The sequence below is a fragment of the Taurulus bubalis genome, assembly GCF_910589615.1.
Source record: "Taurulus bubalis genome assembly, chromosome: 13".
Lineage (NCBI taxonomy): Eukaryota > Metazoa > Chordata > Actinopteri > Perciformes > Cottidae > Taurulus > Taurulus bubalis.
Genome location: NC_136601.1, coordinates 13,324,259 through 13,342,266, shown reverse-complemented (window position 1 = coordinate 13,342,266; position 18,008 = coordinate 13,324,259). Strand labels below are relative to the sequence as shown.

Genomic DNA, 18,008 nt, shown 5'->3' with positions numbered 1-18,008 from the left:
AAGAAAAGACTACAGACTTACTGCTGTCTGCTGTGCCTATTCTGAAAAAAGGCACAGCAGTTTGATGGAATCATCTGACTTTTAAGTATCCAGCAGTACAACCCACAACAAAGACATCTGACTCTTTGAGTTTCTAAAGTACTGTTAGTTAATGAAGCAAGTGTTCTTCCTCTTCTTGCATAATGAGCTATTTGGGGAAATGTTAAGTTTTAAATGTAATGCAAGGATGATATATATGTATAACTTTAGTAATTTAAGAAGAAGCCGTTTCATTATGTGGTAATACAATTATGTGGTGGTCAAAACAATCCATTTGGACGATAGTTAACTAGTACTGTCAGACATGGTTGGTTCAACTGTTCTTCCAGACCACACCTGCTCGCTCTCTGATTGGCTGCTCATCCCACCTGAGGGTCGACGGGCCAGTTCCGGGATTCCGATGTCGGCCTAGCAAGCGAGCTAACTAGTTTGCTAGCGGCTAACTCAAGGAGGACCGTAGCGACCCACACCCTACTGGCAAGACAGCTCGCATGTTCAGTGTTAGGTATGTCCTGCTGGTTTCACCTGCTCTTTGTGGTGTTTATTCAGCTGAACGTACGTTCATTTATCCCACCAGCCGCCAATGAAAGCTACTTCGCGAGTGTAAAGCTCCCCATACTCGCCAGGTAACGTTAGCTAACTCTTCGCTGTGGTAAAGGACTGAGCATTGTCGCAAAAAACTTTCGAGGCTAGGTGAGAGCTAACTGATGATTAAGTGTGGGTCGTATTTAAATGTGTCATAGTTTAAATGAACGTCCACACTACGGGCCAAAACATTGCATCGTGTATTACTAAGTTGATGGTAGGTTAGTGAGGCGCGACGTTATTTTAATGAGGTTCATTGTTGTAACGTAAGTTGTCTTGGCTGTCTCCTAGCACCGCCCTGGCCTGTTGTCGACGTCCGCTTCAACTTAGGAGCCAAAGATGAAGCGATAAGTCAGTTAAATGACATGCATTTAAACAATACGTTAGCTGGAAACTCCTAGTGTGTAACTGTTGTTGTGAAATGGATAACATGCATTGCTCGCCCGGTCATTTATCGATGTAACGCTAGCTCGGAAGACGGTGACATTACAGGCTGGGCACGGAGATTTTAGGATTAACATCCGTTATTATAGTCTTGGGTGTGTTGTTGTGGGGCAGGTGAGACGATTAACTGCACTGCCTGGCGATTGTCGAAAAGAGGGGCGTGTCTAAACTATCAGGTTACACTGTTACTCCGGGGTGTCACACCGCACGCACTACCTTTTCATTTGGAGGTGTGCGTGCGTGCGTGCGTGTGTGTCAGTCAGTCAAATGGCGTCCTGGCTCATCACGGATCCTTGTCTCCGTGGTGTTTTCCATTTCCAGAAGTGGGAGGTGTTTCATTTGAAATCCTGAGGGCATTGACGTGACAGCGGTGTGTTTAACAACAGCAGACTGTTGAGCAACTTTGTTTAGTAACGATAATGGTGAGAAATGAACAGGTTCCCAGTGTAACGCAAGCTTTTTGGCGACAGTAAAGAATTGATTAGTCAGACTTTGTTGTGAAATCTGAGTGCAACCTCTGTTTCTCTTAGACACCACTGTCCAACAAGGAACTTTACTTTTGACAGTAATGCTTAAACCTGACATGTGTGTACTTGTGTTGACCACAACTATTTATATTTGACTTAACATGCTTTTATATCAGTGGGAACTATCAAATATTTAACGTTTTTGCTTGGAAATTGTATTGATGATCCAAATGGCGTCACAACATTTTAATTCTATTTTTTTTTTAACAGGGGCATCCAACAGCTGACCCCCAGAGCCAGTGGGTAAAAGAAGACCGGCGGACAAAGAGAGGAACGGACTCAAATAATATGCCTCAGACTACATAACATCATTGCTGCACATGGCTAAGAGATGCAAAATGGGAAAGGAGGTCTATCTGCAGAGAATTTGGAGGTGGGAGAGGTCTCTACACCCAAACCCGGCCAAGTGCGGAGACAGCTCGATGACACACACATGGCTTCTTTTTGGATTGAGTTGATTTTGTCCCCATATTGAAGCAAAGACTGAAGGCAGGGGTCTCGCACAAACCAGGGGACTCTGCTTGGCTGTTTGAGCTGTTGTACTTGTAAAGCAAGGCTGGACATTATTTTGTAAACGTTTTTTTCTTCATCAGTTTTTTGAAAATATATTCCAGCTGGACTTTTGTTTGATGCAGCTTACAGCAGCTGGTATATACGTGGATTTTTGTTTGTTTCCCCTGCTGACTTAGTTTAACACGCTGGAACTGTTCCTTCTGCCGCCATCCTCCGTTTCTTCTACCCACCCAGTGCCTAAATACGCCATCTCGGGACGATCACAGAAGTCATCAGCAGCTGCTGCGCTCAATCCTCTGCCTGTTCTCCTCTATGTGCTTCTGCTCTCAGCCTGCTGGCTACCCACTCACTACCTCTTTAATTTTCTGGTCTTTGGTTTTTATATTAATTTTCATCAGAACTCAAGCACAGTGGCGAGCATTATTGTAAACACTGAGTTTTAGGAGTGGAGAGAAACCTAAATTCCTTCAGTTTTAGTCGTGTGCAAGGTTTTGTGATTTTGTGTTCAAGAACATAAGTGTTACAGTTGCACTGGTGGCAGGAAGCAGTACAATTACATGTATTTATATTATTGCACCAAATACAATTACATTAAAGCCATACACAAATATTTATGAATTACCTACACACATATTTTTGTATCATCTTGCTCTTGTAAAGTCTTTCTTTTATAAACCTCTATTATGCACACAACTTAAATAACATTACAACAAGCCGTACACATGCAAAGCTAAAGTAAAGCTGTATACTGCTTTATAACAATCCTCTGATTTTGAGTGATATATTAGTGCCAGGAGACATTTAGTGTCCGGACACAGAGATACCCTCATGTTTCCATTCAGTTGCTGCTTTGCATAGTGTTTTCTTTTTCCTAGTCTGTAGTCATGGCCCCTCCTCCAAAACAAACCCCACATTCGCCATTTTGACCCGTAAAGCACCGTTTACAGTAGGTAGACCGTAGATACCTACCCCTCTCTCTCTGTGTCTTCCTCCCCACGCTGTGTCTCTGATGCCGGGCATCAGTGGTGGGGGGGTTGGGGGAGGAGTAGGTGTCCCTGCTTCTGCTCCTCCCCGTCCATTTCGTCCCAGCCGATATGTCCCGGTGTCTGCAGCCACCACTTTCCTTGTCGGATCCACTACCCTCTTCTTCTGCTTCACGTAAGTATCTCATCCTCCATCTCGCTCATATTTGAACTCTCACATAATGCAACCATGGTACAAAGGGCCGGATGTACACACAGTTGTGTCATTGCCTAACTGATAATGGTTGCACGTATTTGTGTGTGCTAAAGGCATGTGTAGACACCCTTATGCGTTATGTTTCATATGAAGACAACCTGTTGTTTGTTCAACCTTTTATACAGAGAAAGTTTACTGAGAAAACCTGTCCTCTTATCAGCAACACTTGTATTCACACAGTTCCTCAAGATCATAAGTGTGAGCTGCCAATTTACAATTACAGTCTTCTGTTTCTGGCCACTGAGCAGCTGCAATGGAGCTGTTTAGGGGTAAATTGCCTAGCTTGTCAATAGTTGTTTATGGGGTGTGGAGGTTTCCCATCTGTGTATTACAGAAAGTGTAGGGATTTGAGCCTGCTTTTTTTTAATATCTACATGCTGCTTTTGAATAGACCAAGAACATGTGTACGTGTGTGTATGTGTGTGAACAAGTGGACAAGTTTTGGTCATAATGTCAAAACTGTTTTTTATTCCATCCTTTTTCATGCGGTCCAGGTGTCCATGGTTGTCAGAGTATTTCTCCTCGGTCATTCCAATCTACATTGCTGTGATCTTCCTCTTCACCCTCGCCAACTTCTGTATGGCCACTTTCATGGACCCTGGAGTCTTTCCCAGAGGTAAACGCATGTGAACAGTGTTGCTCTGCAAGTTTTTGACAGAAAACTGGTTATCACACACCAACATATGCAATTGAGTGCTTTTAAAGATAAACGAAGAATGAAAAGAATCATCAATAAGGACTTGATTCATTAGAAATCGACTGAAATAGTATAACACAATGCAGGAAGACCGTAGGATCAGGTACAATGATGTTGGTACAGTCTGAGTGTTTGTGTCTGTCGTGTTTAGCGGAGGAGGATGAGGACAAAGAAGATGATTTCCGTGCTCCGCTCTACAAGACGGTGGAGATCAAAGGGATTCAGGTGCGAATGAAGTGGTGCTCGACCTGCCGCTTCTACCGTCCGCCGCGCTGCTCGCACTGCTCAGTCTGCGACAACTGTGTGGAGGTACACGCGCACACTCTGTATTATGGGCTCGTATTGTGAGACCTAATTAGACATTTATATATTTCACACTATTGTACAAACTGAGTGAAAGTTATACAGGGAATGTGGGTGAAGCAGGGTGACTGTTTAGGCTCATTAAATATCTTTTCCTTTTTATATTATCTTTTTTATTGTTCCTATATACTTTTCTCTTGTTGATCGATTGTCAATTACTTTTACAACCTATCCGTAATCATTAAAACGTGTGTGTGTGTGTGTGTGTGTGTGTGTGTGTGTGTGTGTGTGTGTGTGTGTGTGTGTGTGTGTGTGTGTTAAAACTACTGTTTGACACAATATTTTTAGTTTTTCATGTGTGAGAGGTAGAAATAGTTTGATTTGTATTCATCATAGTTGTTCCTTGTCGTCATTATTCTCTTCTCTGTCGTATCCTCACTGGTGCTTGCACATTCTTGTCCTTTGTGATCTCTCAGGATTTTGACCACCACTGTCCTTGGGTGAACAACTGCATTGGTCGGAGGAATTATCGCCATTTCTTCCTCTTCTTGCTATCACTTACCACCCATATCATTAACATATTTGGCTTCGGCTTGGTTTATGTGCTGCACCACCGCCAGCAGCTGGACACTCCACATGCTGCTGTTACGTATCCTTCACTTGGCACACTTCAGCCATAAAGATGCCGGACAAATTATGAAACTTTCTTTTCACATTCTGTTAGAGTTGTGATTCTTTTCCTGGTATTTGTGTTGTTTTTCTTTGCTGGGTTTGTTTTACCTCCTTGACCCTCCTCCTAGTATGGGTGTAATGTGTGTGGCTGGCCTTTTTTTTGTCCCAGTCGCTGGCCTGACTGGGTTCCACATGGTGTTGGTGGCCCGCGGTAGGACCACAAATGAACAGGTACGTACAAGAGCTGGTTGTGTGCATCAAATCCTGCAACACTGAATTAATCCAGACAGTTGTGTTGTTATCATTAATGTTGGTGTCCATATGAGCTGGAACATTTGCCTCTCCTCCTTCCTCTCATTGTAGGTGACAGGGAAGTTTCGGGGAGGTGTTAACCCTTTCACCAACGGCTGCACGAGGAATATTTCTCATGTGCTGTGCAGCTCCCAGGCCCCCAGGTCAGCCTTCCTCTCTCCTCTGAACTCATCTGTTTACACTCTGCTACACAATTAGTATTTTTCTTTCCATTGCTCTCTCTCTTTCCACTTTTCTAGCGCCCTCTTTTATTGTTCTCACTTGTCTGTTTTAGTTATGGAATATATGAGAGCAAGCCTTCAGTGTGAGTGGCCTCTGGTGTTAGATCATGCTTTTCAATCGAGCAACATCCTGCTACGCCTGTTGTTTAATGCTTGTGTCATTTAATTAGGATTTACATGTATGTGTATGTCCTCCTCACAGATACATGGGCCGGTTGCGGAGCCCTCAGGCAGTGGATGTACAGCCACCATTTCTTAGACCGCCCCTCACTGAGGCCCAACTAGAAGCCAAGATCCTGGACAACGGCATTCAGAATGACCGACACAGCACCAGGGTGAGGGCTACTAAATCTAACAAAAGCACAAAAAAATCTATCTACAAGTGTAAGTTTAGCTCTAAAGATCATCAATGGTTTTCAAACATTATTAGTATATATTGTAGACATTACTATCCATTGTTTTTTTAACACACCACCACATGAGATCACTTCATGAACATGTTTTGGTCGGCAAAATTTAAGCAGACAAAACCCACGATAAAAGTCCATAAAGGAATTAAGTGAGTTCAATTGATGGACAGTGTCGAGATTCTTTTGGTTTGCTTTTCATATTCAAATACTGAAAGGTGAGGACCAACACAGAAAATGCAACTGACTGTGACCAAGCAGCTGATGTGTTGGTGCTGCAGGTGCTACCATGGATACCCGTGCTGGTTATAATTCTGCAAACTTTCCATTAATATAGACAAAACAACCTATTTGCAACTCCCCAGTTCAGTCTTGCTCTCACTATTTGAAAAACCTCACGTCCTTATGTCTTATTTATCCATTTGAAACGTTCTTAAACAGTCCTTTGAAACAGTCTTGCAACATAATGATAAAACGTGGGGTTTGGAGTTTTGTTAGTATGCAGCTATTCTACAAAAGATCTCAATGTATTAACTGTGAATCTTACAGAACAGAAAAAAGCAGAAACGGTCAGTTAACCGTTAGGGACATCATCGCTGCTATCCACAGCTTTGTGTAATATTCAGCATGGTTTTGGAGAAATGTGAGACATTGATTTAGAGATAATTTCAGGTAACAGATTGGTTCCAATGCTAAGCATTTCAAGTGAGCAGCGTGTTTGGAACGTGCAGGACAGAAGATGGAAAAATGTCTAATTTGTTAGTTAAAAACCATTTGAATCACATGTCTTTCTATTTGTTTCTCGCTGCTTATGTACACTGTATTTTGCACATGGAATAAGAGTGTATTATACAAGAAAATCCGACCTCATCTGGATAATGAAGTACATGTGTTGGAGGCTGTTCAGACTAAAAATAGTCAGTGAGTTTGAACTTTTATCAGATGCCAAAACTTTGAACAATGGTTCATGAAACAAGACATTATACCTCCAAGAAGTTGTTATGGCATCAACAGTTCCCTCCTAAGTTGCAACAATTACAAGGTTAAAGTACAACACTTAAGTTACAAAGTAATATACTTGCAATGTGCATGCATTGGCAGATAGTGTTGGCTTGTGTTGCAGCAAACACTGAGTGAAACTAATCATTCATTACAATGAATGTTTTTTTAATTTTTTTTATTCAGTGCTATTGTGGGTGTGGACACGGCCTGATACTGTGTGTCTCTGTGTCCCCTCCAGTCCAAGAGTAGTCTAGATCAGATGGAGAGCCAGTCAGCTGATGCAGAGCCTCCACCTCCTCCAAAGCCAGAGCTTCGTTACCCTGGCCTGCCCCGTGCTGACACGGAGGGTGAGACAAACGCACTCGCACACAATACATATATCACTGGTATATCACCTGACATGTTCACATCTTGAGTGTTGACCATAAGTGCAGCACAGGTACTAAAAGGGTTTTACCTGAACAGTTGAATGTTTGTTTTGTAATCACAAACGCATCTCTTTCAAATGTTCCTTTTGGTTTCTTGCCACTCAGAGAGCAGCTTATTGACTGAAGCTCCACGTACGCCGTCAATGTATAAGTACCGACCACCTTACAACAGCCCAGGAAGGAACCACACTGCCCTCACACATCCCAACAAGGTATCTGTCAATATACACATGCACAGACCTCAATATATTGGGTATAAACTATTCATCTAACATTATTCAATCCTGTATATTAAGAGTATTAAAGGAACACAGGGTCAGCTAAGAGCAAACCACATGTCTTTGCCTGATTGGACACACAGACACATGCAAGACTCGTATGAATCTAAACGTATTGTTTTAAATAGACACAACCTTGTTGATTTTACTTGGCTTGTTTTAGCATTTGTAAAATATAAAGGGATGTGGTTAATCTTATTAGATTTCTCAGAACAAACAATATCCGATTACTGTAACAGATGATCTGGTGGCTGATATGCCCTTGTGCTTCTAATTTCTTTTGTGGTTAATACCATGCCCCTCTTTTTTGTTTTTTACTTTGAATTGATCATTCAGTGGCCATCGGTCGATCAGTAAGTCTCAGCTAGTGTCATCTGTGTGTGTCCCTTCGGTTGTCTCCGTGTGTTTGAGTGGATCTATCCTTTCCCCTGAGACTGCATTGACTGGAATGTGTAGTTCATGTACCGTATGTATTTGTATTTCCATTCATGTGTTTATTCACACAGTCTTTGACATGCGATGTCAATGCTTGTTCAAGCCAGTCAATGTTTCCAATCCAGTAGTGTGATGATGGAGTAGAGCACTGGTCAAGCATCCAATTTCTCCCCACCACTCTTTTTTTTGTTATAAGTAGTAAAATGGTTGTTTTTGGTGTTATGTTATCCATTCCTCAAGTAACATGGTGATTTTCATCTTTGTCCTCACCCCCCTCTTTACTCCTGCCTTCATCTTCATCACACTCCCCCTCTCTGTCTTTTGTCTGTTTTCCCGCCTCTCAGATGATCCGCGGGGAGAGTCTTGACTCTCCATATCCCTCCATCCTCCAGTCCAGCCGTCAGACTAGCTACCGCTCGGAGCCGAGCAGCCTGGATGGGACCACAGTGGTGGGGGGAGGTGTAGGGGCGCGCAGAGGGGGAGGAGAGAGGGGTGAGGGCCCCGGAGGCCCTGGCGGGACTGCTGGGGTGATGCCAGGGGGCATGTCAGGTTACTCCCTGACAGGGCGCTCCTACACCTCCTACCCATCCTCTCTGGTTCTGTCCACTGGCGGCTCTCACTCCTCCAGCCTGCGCTCAGCTCACACGGTACATAACCCGCTGTCCACGCTCCAATCAGAGGGCACCACAGACACCAGCTACAAAAGCCTGGCTAATCAAACGCCTCGGAATGGCAGCCTGTCCTACGACAGCCTTCTGACACCATCCGAGAGCCCAGAGTTCGAGTCAGCTGCCCATGAGCTGTCGCCGCAGAAACCTCGAGCTCCGTTTCCTTCAGCGACTATAACAGGCCAGCGTGAGGTGGTGTCACCCAGTAGCCCGCTGCAGGGCTACACGTCGCCCTTCCTCTCAGCTCAGATCGCCCAGCAGAGGGAGGGGCAGCTGCTCCAGGGCTCTGCCACTTTCTCCTCCCCCCACAGGGCCTACCTGCGTGCCGTCAGCCCGCTACCGCCCTCCTCCTCTGGGCCTCCTGAGATCCAGCACCTGCTCCAGCATAACCACGACTCCTCCTCCCGAGCCCCTCGTAACCTTTCCTCCTCTTCCCCTGGGGCTCGTTCACAAGAGCCCCCTGTCTCCCCGCCACCTCGCGGCCTCTCCCTCGGCAAGTCCCAGTCTCATGTTGGGGAGGCAGGGCCTCAGCACAAGCCTCGGGCTTCAGGAGGAGGAGGCGTTGTGCTGGGAGGGGGAGGAGCCGGAGGAGGGCAACAGGCTCCACAGTGAGTAGTGATCTATCGCCAGATCCGTCAGCCTGCTTCTCTTCCTTTTCCTCCTAATTCTCTTCTTCTTCCTCCCTGGTTTGTGTCAGCCCTCCTCTTCCTCCCTGATCTGTGTGAGTCTTCCTTTTCCTCCTCCAAGGTTTAGTCCGTCTTTTCTTGTTTAGCGCTCAACAGTTGTGTATGGAAGATTTATTGTTTGAGTTGGTGGACTGTGTGAATAAGTGCTAAAAGCATGTCAGTATGTGTTTAGCTCTGAAAGCATGTCTAGCAATGGTGCTGTTTACTTCTGTACTCTAGCCTTTTTTTGTCCCTGTGCTTTTCTCATTCACTAAGTATAGTTACCAAATGCCTTAAAGGTTTGATGGTAGAGAAACATTTCTGCTTGTTTGCTCTTATTTGTTTAAGTAGGACCACTCACTCCCACATCCATGTATCCTCTGTCCTCCCTCCAAATCTGCCTCCCCTCTCCTTCCCTCCCTTTCCTGATGGCTGTCCAATCAGATCCACCTCTCGTCCAGTCTTGGCCAATCACACACCATCCAAACCAGGGGGCGGAGTGAAGAAGGTGACAGGCGTTGGAGGGACCACTTACGAGATATCGGTTTGAGTGACAGACAATCTTCATGGTCCATCACAAAGAAAGGGGAAAAGTCACAGGACGACTTCCACTTGTCTCTGACCTGAGCTGAACATTATTCATGACTGTAGGCTCCTGAAAAATGACTGTTCAGCTGCAAAGGACTAAAAGAGCAGGCCTGTCTGGTACTCACTTTGTTATATTTGTAACGCCACCCACTGGCAGATTTGAACAAAGAGGAAAAGGGGACACTTAATTTTTCCTCGGATCAAGTTGTCTTCATTTAGCCACTTTGTGAGCCATGGACGGATATGACTGGATCATCATGGCTGGTTAGAGACATGTCTATAGAACACCCATAGCTGTTCAATGGTTTGCGGTTTTATTTGGTACATCAGCACACAGAGTATTGCCCACTGTGTCCGACATTTAAGGATAGGATGGCCTTTATCCAGTGGATGTAGAAATCTAAGTGGGAAGATTTAGGACCGTTGACCAATCGCAACATCTTCTCCAATGTCTCAACGGACCACTCAACCAATTTATCGAGAAGAGTCATGGAGAGAAGAGTCCAACCTATAAACACAGTATCATTTTAGTTTTCTAAATCTTTTTTTAAAATGTTGTTTTATATAAATGTATAAAATCTAACAGATTATCATTGGGTCAACTTGTCAGGTATTGAAGATGACTATGGATAAGGGTGACAGATATACTGCGTGTAATTATTCATGAAAGCAATCTCAAATCAGTTGCCTGTTTTTATTTTAATGGCTGCATCAGCCACTCATGAGCTCGTGCTGGAATTTTCATCATCCAAAGAGAATGATGATCGTTTGGTGGCCAGCAGAAGTGGTAAATAATCAAGCTTGATTTTCTGAAAGCCACAAAGAAATTCTTAATCACGACTGCAGCACAAGTATCTTTGTGGGATGTACGCTTGTAATGTTTATGCTAGAGACATTATGCAAAATCTGTTAGTAGCTTTAAGATCATTGTATGTACTTTTTTTTTTTTCTTCTTTTCTGTCAATCAAGATGCTAGTAGAACCTGAAACCTTTAACAGGTGGCCAGCCAAATAGGGGCAGCGAGGGAAGGGCTTATTTATTTGACCAGACAAGACAACCTTGTAGTTTTGGGCACAATTTCAAACCAGTCTCTTCCAGATTGTCCTCTTTTTTCTTTTTCTTTTTTTTGAGAAAAGAGTAAGTATGAATATTTTTTATGAAAAAGACTTTATAAATGAAATTGTAAAAGCGCTACGCCACTGAATAGCATTTCAAGGAGAGACTGGTTTGTAGTTAGACTGTTTGTTTTTTCTGCCTTGAGACCATAGTGAAGCATGCACATTTTTTATTTTTTTCTATTGATTTGTATTTTTTACACTTTTCAGAGTAAAAAAAACGTACGGCATAGTAGATTTCTTTAGATTGGGTTTTAAAACTTCTGTAAAGGTACAGCCATATTACATTTTTTTGTACCCACGGCCATGTTAAGAATCGAAAGAAATTAGAGGAAGGGAGATGTGTTAGTTTCAAGATTTGGCATTAAAGTTGAGGTTTTATTTATTACATTTTTTCTTTGTAAGGCCTCCAGCAGTGTTTGCAGTAGAATGTCAAAGCTGGCTGAATGTAGCACGTCTTTGGGGGAAAGTACTTGCTGGAAGTATCATCATTCAATCCAAATGACGGTGTTACTAGTTTTCAACCCTCCCAGGCTGTCTTCGGTGTGCATGTGGTTTTTGTTTGTCGTGCTGAATGCTTCACTGGTGTGCAAACTTGAGAATATTGGCGATATGGTAACATGTGGGTGATTACAAGTAAAGAAGCATCATTATTGGCACAGGTAGCCTGCATAAAGAGATAGAGACCCGGCGATACTGCTTCCTTCTCTGGCCATGATTGGTGGCCACTGAACAATTTGAAACTATGTGAGCATACTTCTATGTGAGATAAAATATTACGATTGTGGGATGTGATGAATGGAACGAGTTTCACAAATATCTGTAACGAGTACATTTAAGACATTTCCAAAATGGCCTTATAAAGATTTTTTCAAAAGATGTCTTCTCAGAATAAAAAGGTCAAACTGAATGAGTCATGAATCTTAACTGCATATTATCTTTTTATTTATTTCAGCTTCACCTTTTACTTTGGTTGAGAAACAAGGGACCAGTAAACAGTTGCAAAATATAGGCAGCAAAAGTTACACACAGTGATAAGCTAAAAAACAAGCATTACAAAATGTATTCTCAAATAACTTAAAATGTACCAAAATCATTGCTTATCGTTTGCATAGCTGCATTCAAACGACACTGCATCATACCCAGCCAGGGAAACGTGGTCCAGCTTTTGGGGTATTTATTTGCCACATCGTAGACATGACATCTAGTAGTGATTGAAACCGTTTCTCTCCCCGTCCCATCATATTCTGGACTTTGGCAACCACGTAAGGCAATCCTCCTCCTCACTGGTCTTTCTTGCTCTCTGTGGGCTGCTCAAGGTTGTTGGTTTCAGGATGGAGCTCGTCGGTGACCCCCTTCTGCTCCTCTTCTTTCACACCACGACTTTTGTCCAGCTTCTTGGATTTTTGGAAGAGTTCGTTGAGATTAAACTCCCGGATAATGTTCTCCTAGGAAAGAAATACACTTCACGTTAGGCTACCTTTGTGGATGTGACGGTCCCTACTCCACCAGTTAGTTACATACAAGACTTGCCTCATTGAAGGTCCAAGACACAGCTCTGCGTTTATTGTCCACCATTGGACGTCTTACGAGTTCCCGCCCTTCTTGGAAAAGCACCAGTGAGGGCAGCTGCTTGGCCAGTGGAGAAGTGCTAATCTTGAACCTGTTCAGAAATAATTCCTGTGACAGTCAATTTTCTGAGCTCAGAATCTGTCAAACTTGTAGAAAGAATAAACAATATTGTGTCATTAAAGCAGAGGGGCAAAGTGGAAAAAAGGTCTGACCTCTCAGAAAGATCTCCATAGCGTCCGATGTCCACTTTCCCAAACCTGAGTCCAGCACAGTTGTACCTGCAGTACACAGGGGAAGATGCACGAGACAAGTATCCCTAGAGTCAAAACTCAGTTCTATTTTTGGAGAGCAATTGATTTAGATAGCAGATTACTGTTATTATTCTGAAAAAAAATGTTCACAGCAAATTAATTTAACAATATGATTGTGTGAAAATGTATATCTCTTTTCTAGATATTATGAAAATAAATACAGTATGGAACATGGAAGAGAGTTATTAAGCCAAACTTCCACTGAATAAATCATATAGAGAAGGCTCTTGACATTCTTACTGACAAACAAGCGTCTGCAGCTAGGTAAATAATTATTTTTATGATTCATCTCAAAGACTGTACAGAACGGTTGTATATAATACTGAGCAGATTCAAGAACTTTTGAATCATACGGTTTATCTTCAAGCAATAAACGTTCTACTTATAAATAGATATCATGGTTGCATATTTAAGCAACTAGTGATTTGTAGGTTTATAGTCAGAAGTGTGTATTTGTCTTGAACACAGCTCAGCCAATCAACCTGCCAATTAACCTGAAGGAGGGTCTGACTAAAACAGTTCAGCCGTCAGTATCTTAATTACAAAAATCATATTTACTTATTTCTTACTTGAGTGAAAGGTCGGCAAAGACGGGAGCGAAAGACTGGCAGTCGGAGGACCAGTTGGCGTAGAATTCAACAATCCAGGTTACTCGACTGTCTCTCTTCAGCTCCTCCTGATGACACAATAAATTAGATTAAAACAGATTACACGGGTGTAGAAACTAAAAACATTTCCAAGAAGGGAGTTCCAATATTTCAATTTAAAATGTCTGACATTCAATTAATTGTCATATTGCTATAAAAATGTGTCTTCCATGTTTGATGGAGACATCCTTATTGCATTGTGAAATACGAAGCTCACATCTTGATGTTATATTATATATAAATACTTGATTACTCCATTATAATTCCCACAAGTTGTGTTGTTTCAAAGCTGCTACTTAACACATCAGAATCCTGAGGTAGTTGCAAACGTTCATCATAAAGGAATATACAAGCATTTAAACAACTGCAATCCAGCACAGTCTGTAGTGTACTCACATCTATGGTCTTGTCACTGAAGTACTTGATGTACTCTGGGCCCATGTAGATCGGTGGCTTACAGGTCATGACCAATGCTGGAAACAAGATACAGATAAACAGACTAATAAGTTGACGTTAGAGAGGCTCACAGTGGATGAAATCAAAGTCTAAATGCAAGTTTGAAATTTTCTGAAGCTATGAAAGTCTCAGATTAGGTTAATAAATATACACTTAAACCCTAAAAGCGTTTTTTGGAGTAACCTCAGTGGAATAGGTGCTTGATAAAAAATACAAGAGGAATATAAATAACAGGTACCCACACTTTACTCGTCACTGTCGCGAAGGAGACCAGTGTTAGCTCAAAACATCTGTAATAAAACAGGTACCATAAATGCTGTTTGAAGGTAGCTTTCTTTTGTATTCATGTTTACTCAATTTTCCCAAATGTTGGCATATTTTATAAATAGAAACTGTAGGCGAGTATATAGATCCAAGTTAATATTTGAGAGTTTTCGTGCAGCGTTTTAATGTGAAATAAAGACTACCTCATTTACAAACAGAACTGATTAAAATACTAAATGCGTGAGATCTCTTGAACAGTTTCTTGAGGGACGCCACGCCATTCATCTAGAGTGGCATCTCTAAACAGCAAAGGAATAACTTTAATTGCACCACTTTGAGGTGGAGGTGATGGGCTACAATGTGTCCCTCCTGATGAAAGAAAGTATTCCATAAATATCCCTTCCCTTAACTCAAAGTTCGTTGAGAGCGAGGCAGTATTTGTAACGAGGTTATAAGGCCACTGACCGACACACAATGCGAGGTAAAGGATGCCGAGCCGAATGTCCAGCCTGAAGAATAGCATGACATTGGCCACTTTACTGAACAGGAACAAGTTGCCCATGTGCTGCTCCAGCGTGACTGAGAAAGAGAGGGGAGAAGAAGAGAGGACAAACATTGAATGCAGGCTTGTTGGTACAAGGTCAAAAGAAGGCAGGGCTACACTGCAATCGAAATGTTTCCACAACAAAGCAACGTTTATAGCAAAGCACTTCCTGGATGTGGCAAGCTTCTCAGGATCTTAAACAGTTACCCATTAAGTAGCACATACCTACTGGGTTGAAGTGTAACCTTACATACACATTGTAGAAACCAGCAGAAATTTGCCTTCAGGTCAAGAGTTCATTTGAACTAAAACATTATATTTTCCTAAATCTAACCAAGTAGGGTTGTTGCCTAGACTGAAAGAGATTTATGGCAGAAAAAGGCTTTCATGTGCAAATATATCCTGGCGGTTCCCTGATCACTTAGCTGCTTCATGCAGATAGGCCAACACTTTTGAAGATGACTGTTTACAGTGTAAACCAACAATTACCATGTTGGTTTACACACAAACAACTGTGAGCGTGTGTGTGGGGGAGGGGTTGTACTTACTCGCTCTCCTGTTCTTCATCATAACTATTGCACTAAGAAACATGAGAATCTCCAGCTCTCGCTATAAAACAAGAGACAAAACTTTAAACAACTTTGTAATAAGTGGGTAAATTAAGTTACAATTCATCTCACATGAACTATATTTAAATACATATATATGTATATAGTACAGCAGCAGGTAGCACTGCAGCGCCACACTGTCTCCGCCATCATCGCCATGCTCACCCAGTCAAAGTCGCAGGAGTTTCCGTCCTCTCGCTGGGTCGCCAGGTGCTCGCACAGACCGGGTGCCTTTCGGACCACCAGGAAGGCGACGGTCATGAAAAGCGAGGTGATATAATACGGTTTCAGAAGCCATTTGTAAATCTGAGGTAAGTGGTACAAAAAAGTACAGAGTCCTGTGATTATAGCCATGTTGGTAAAGACGACAGTCAACCTCAAGGGGTCTGAAGAGGAATGACAGCTGGAAGTAACTGACTGACGGACTTGGCGGCCAGCTGGAACTGCGCATGTGCCAGAATAACTTATTTCGTCGTTTCTGGGCGCAGCGACTCGCCGTAGATTTGGCGGGTATTGAAAACCGTAAACAGAAGCGAAAAAAAATGGAAGAAAGCGAAGAGGCGACACAAAAGGAGACTGTAGATGAACTGTATGTTAAAACTGCAGCTGTAAACCGAATGGATGAAGCCACGGGAGAAGTTTCCTCACAGATGGCCACAGATGGGCCAGTTAGTAAGCCGCCCGAGGAGACCGAAGCTCGGTATAAGAGACTGAAGTTGTTCGACAAAGTGATGCAGAAGAGCTTGGAAAAGTTCATCGACCTTGCCAGGTAACGTAACGAACAGTATGCATTAGTCCCCGTTTGTAGCTCTAAATTAAGTCAGACTTATGACGTGCCTATTTGAATACAATATTACTACAAGTTACATTGTTAACCCAATTTATTGAAATTGGATTATTATGTTTTTGTGAATAAAATAAAGAAAGCCTTATTTTCCTAGCTTTCTACCCATTTTGTAAAATCTCACAATGTGTTTTTTTGGGCAGCAGAAAACTATTTTAGTTCCATTATCTCTATAGATTCTTAGGTATCAGAAAATATAGAAAAAGTCCACCTACAAAAAGATAGCTTCAAGTTGCTTTATTTTGTCCAAACAGTGAATCTCTTTGCATTTTCTCTTGATAAATGCCTTAAGAAGTACTCATTTGAACTCTTGTCAGTTATTTTCTATCGATGAATTTCTAGATTAATAAAATAATCATTGTAGTACTAGATTGGTTAACTGAGAAAACCTTCTGGTGTTTTGGGAAAGACACAATTTGCTTCAATTTTGGTTGACACTGCTTTTGCTCACAGTTTTAACAGATTTGCCAGCACGTTTCGGCCGCTGTACAAAAAGAACCCACAGAAGATGGAAAGCATTCACAAACAGTTCATTGAGGAGTTGCAGAAGGCCGTACAGGTATGCAGCACACCACACATTAATACCATGTAGGAAAAAAGTAAAAAACAAACAAATGGAAGGTATTATTCCTTGTTTGTGTTATATGTACTTTTTTGATTTTTATTTACTTACCTCAATGCCTGTGTTTGTGGATGTGAAGGAGGACATCAACAGATTGATTGAAGAAGGTCGGTTAGAGTTCAAACTGAATGAGCTGGACCAACTGGAGAATGCTGCGAAGAACAATGCAAACCCTGCGTGGTCTGTAAACATCACTAAAACCATTTCACCTTCCACCACCTTCTGCTTTCTTTCCAATTTATGATTAACTGGTTGCATGTTAAGTTTTTGATTGTTTATGCCCAGTTTCCCTGTAAACAATTTACCCTCTTTGACAATATCCTAAGACTGAAATCATCTGCTCCTATTACCACCACTCATTCAAATACTTAATAACAACTAGCAAGTAGCACTAACAACCCTGTAATATTGGTGCATTGCCTTTCTTTATTGCACTGGGTGTCACCACTGTCTTATTTCCATTTTGCAAATTAAGTCAAATACAAAACATCTTCATCCTTTACTCCTTTAATCCTTTACTCTCACTTGTTTTGATAGGAGGCCGAGTGGAGTTCCTGAGCAGGACTTTTGCAGCTTTTTGATGCCATACTATCAAAAGCAGGAGAGCTACATGCGACAAGAGCTGAGAAAGATTCAAGCAGAGAATGCTGCCCTATCACAGAAGGCCCAGGCTGGTAGAGAGAGTCTTGCCCAGACTGAATCTCGTATTTCTACCACTGTTGATGAGTGGAAGGTGAGAGAGAAACAATCGGAAAAATAAACATTAGAGCTACACAGGATGTAATTCACACAAAAAAAGAATATATAAAATAGAAGTTTGCCTTGACTTTTAACAGTTTTCTTTGTATGTTTTGTTGTTTCCCTTTTAGGCATCGGTCACAGAGTTTGAAAGGCTGGCATCTTCTCTTTACCAAGCCGACGTCTTTAATGTGTTATAATAATTTGCCCTGCACATTTATCAAATAACCTAACTGTACATTTCGGATTTGTTCACTATGCCTG

General features: G+C 42.1%; 3 protein-coding genes across 3 annotated transcripts; 2 read left to right on the top strand and 1 right to left on the bottom strand.

The window, feature by feature from the left end:
• Positions 1-3,117: 3,117 nt before the first annotated feature.
• Positions 3,118-12,053, top strand: LOC306745850 (palmitoyltransferase ZDHHC5-B-like; the record flags this gene model as incomplete). Its single annotated transcript, XM_079228700.1, has 11 exons — positions 3,118-3,266; positions 3,842-3,963; positions 4,196-4,353; positions 4,824-4,996; positions 5,148-5,250; positions 5,383-5,474; positions 5,755-5,887; positions 7,200-7,308; positions 7,495-7,601; positions 8,447-9,378; positions 9,880-12,053. The coding sequence occupies 11 exons, from the start codon at positions 3,118-3,120 to the stop codon at positions 9,983-9,985; spliced, it is 2,184 nt and encodes a 727-aa protein (XP_079084826.1). The 3' UTR covers positions 9,986-12,053.
• Positions 12,054-12,055: 2 nt separating this feature from the next.
• tmx2a (thioredoxin-related transmembrane protein 2a) lies at positions 12,056-15,894 on the bottom strand (the record flags this gene model as incomplete). The annotated part of the gene is made up of 8 exons (XM_079228702.1): positions 12,056-12,586; positions 12,672-12,801; positions 12,923-12,988; positions 13,591-13,697; positions 14,065-14,141; positions 14,854-14,967; positions 15,481-15,541; positions 15,706-15,894. The coding sequence occupies 8 exons, from the start codon at positions 15,892-15,894 to the stop codon at positions 12,422-12,424; spliced, it is 909 nt and encodes a 302-aa protein (XP_079084828.1). The 3' UTR covers positions 12,056-12,421.
• Positions 15,895-16,082: 188 nt separating this feature from the next.
• On the top strand, positions 16,083-18,006 carry pmf1 (polyamine modulated factor 1; the record flags this gene model as incomplete). The annotated part of the gene is made up of 5 exons (XM_079228636.1): positions 16,083-16,309; positions 16,838-16,943; positions 17,086-17,186; positions 17,544-17,739; positions 17,876-18,006. 5 exons carry the CDS (start codon positions 16,083-16,085, stop codon positions 17,942-17,944), a joined length of 699 nt encoding a protein of 232 aa, XP_079084762.1. The 3' UTR covers positions 17,945-18,006.
• Positions 18,007-18,008: the final 2 nt, after the last annotated feature.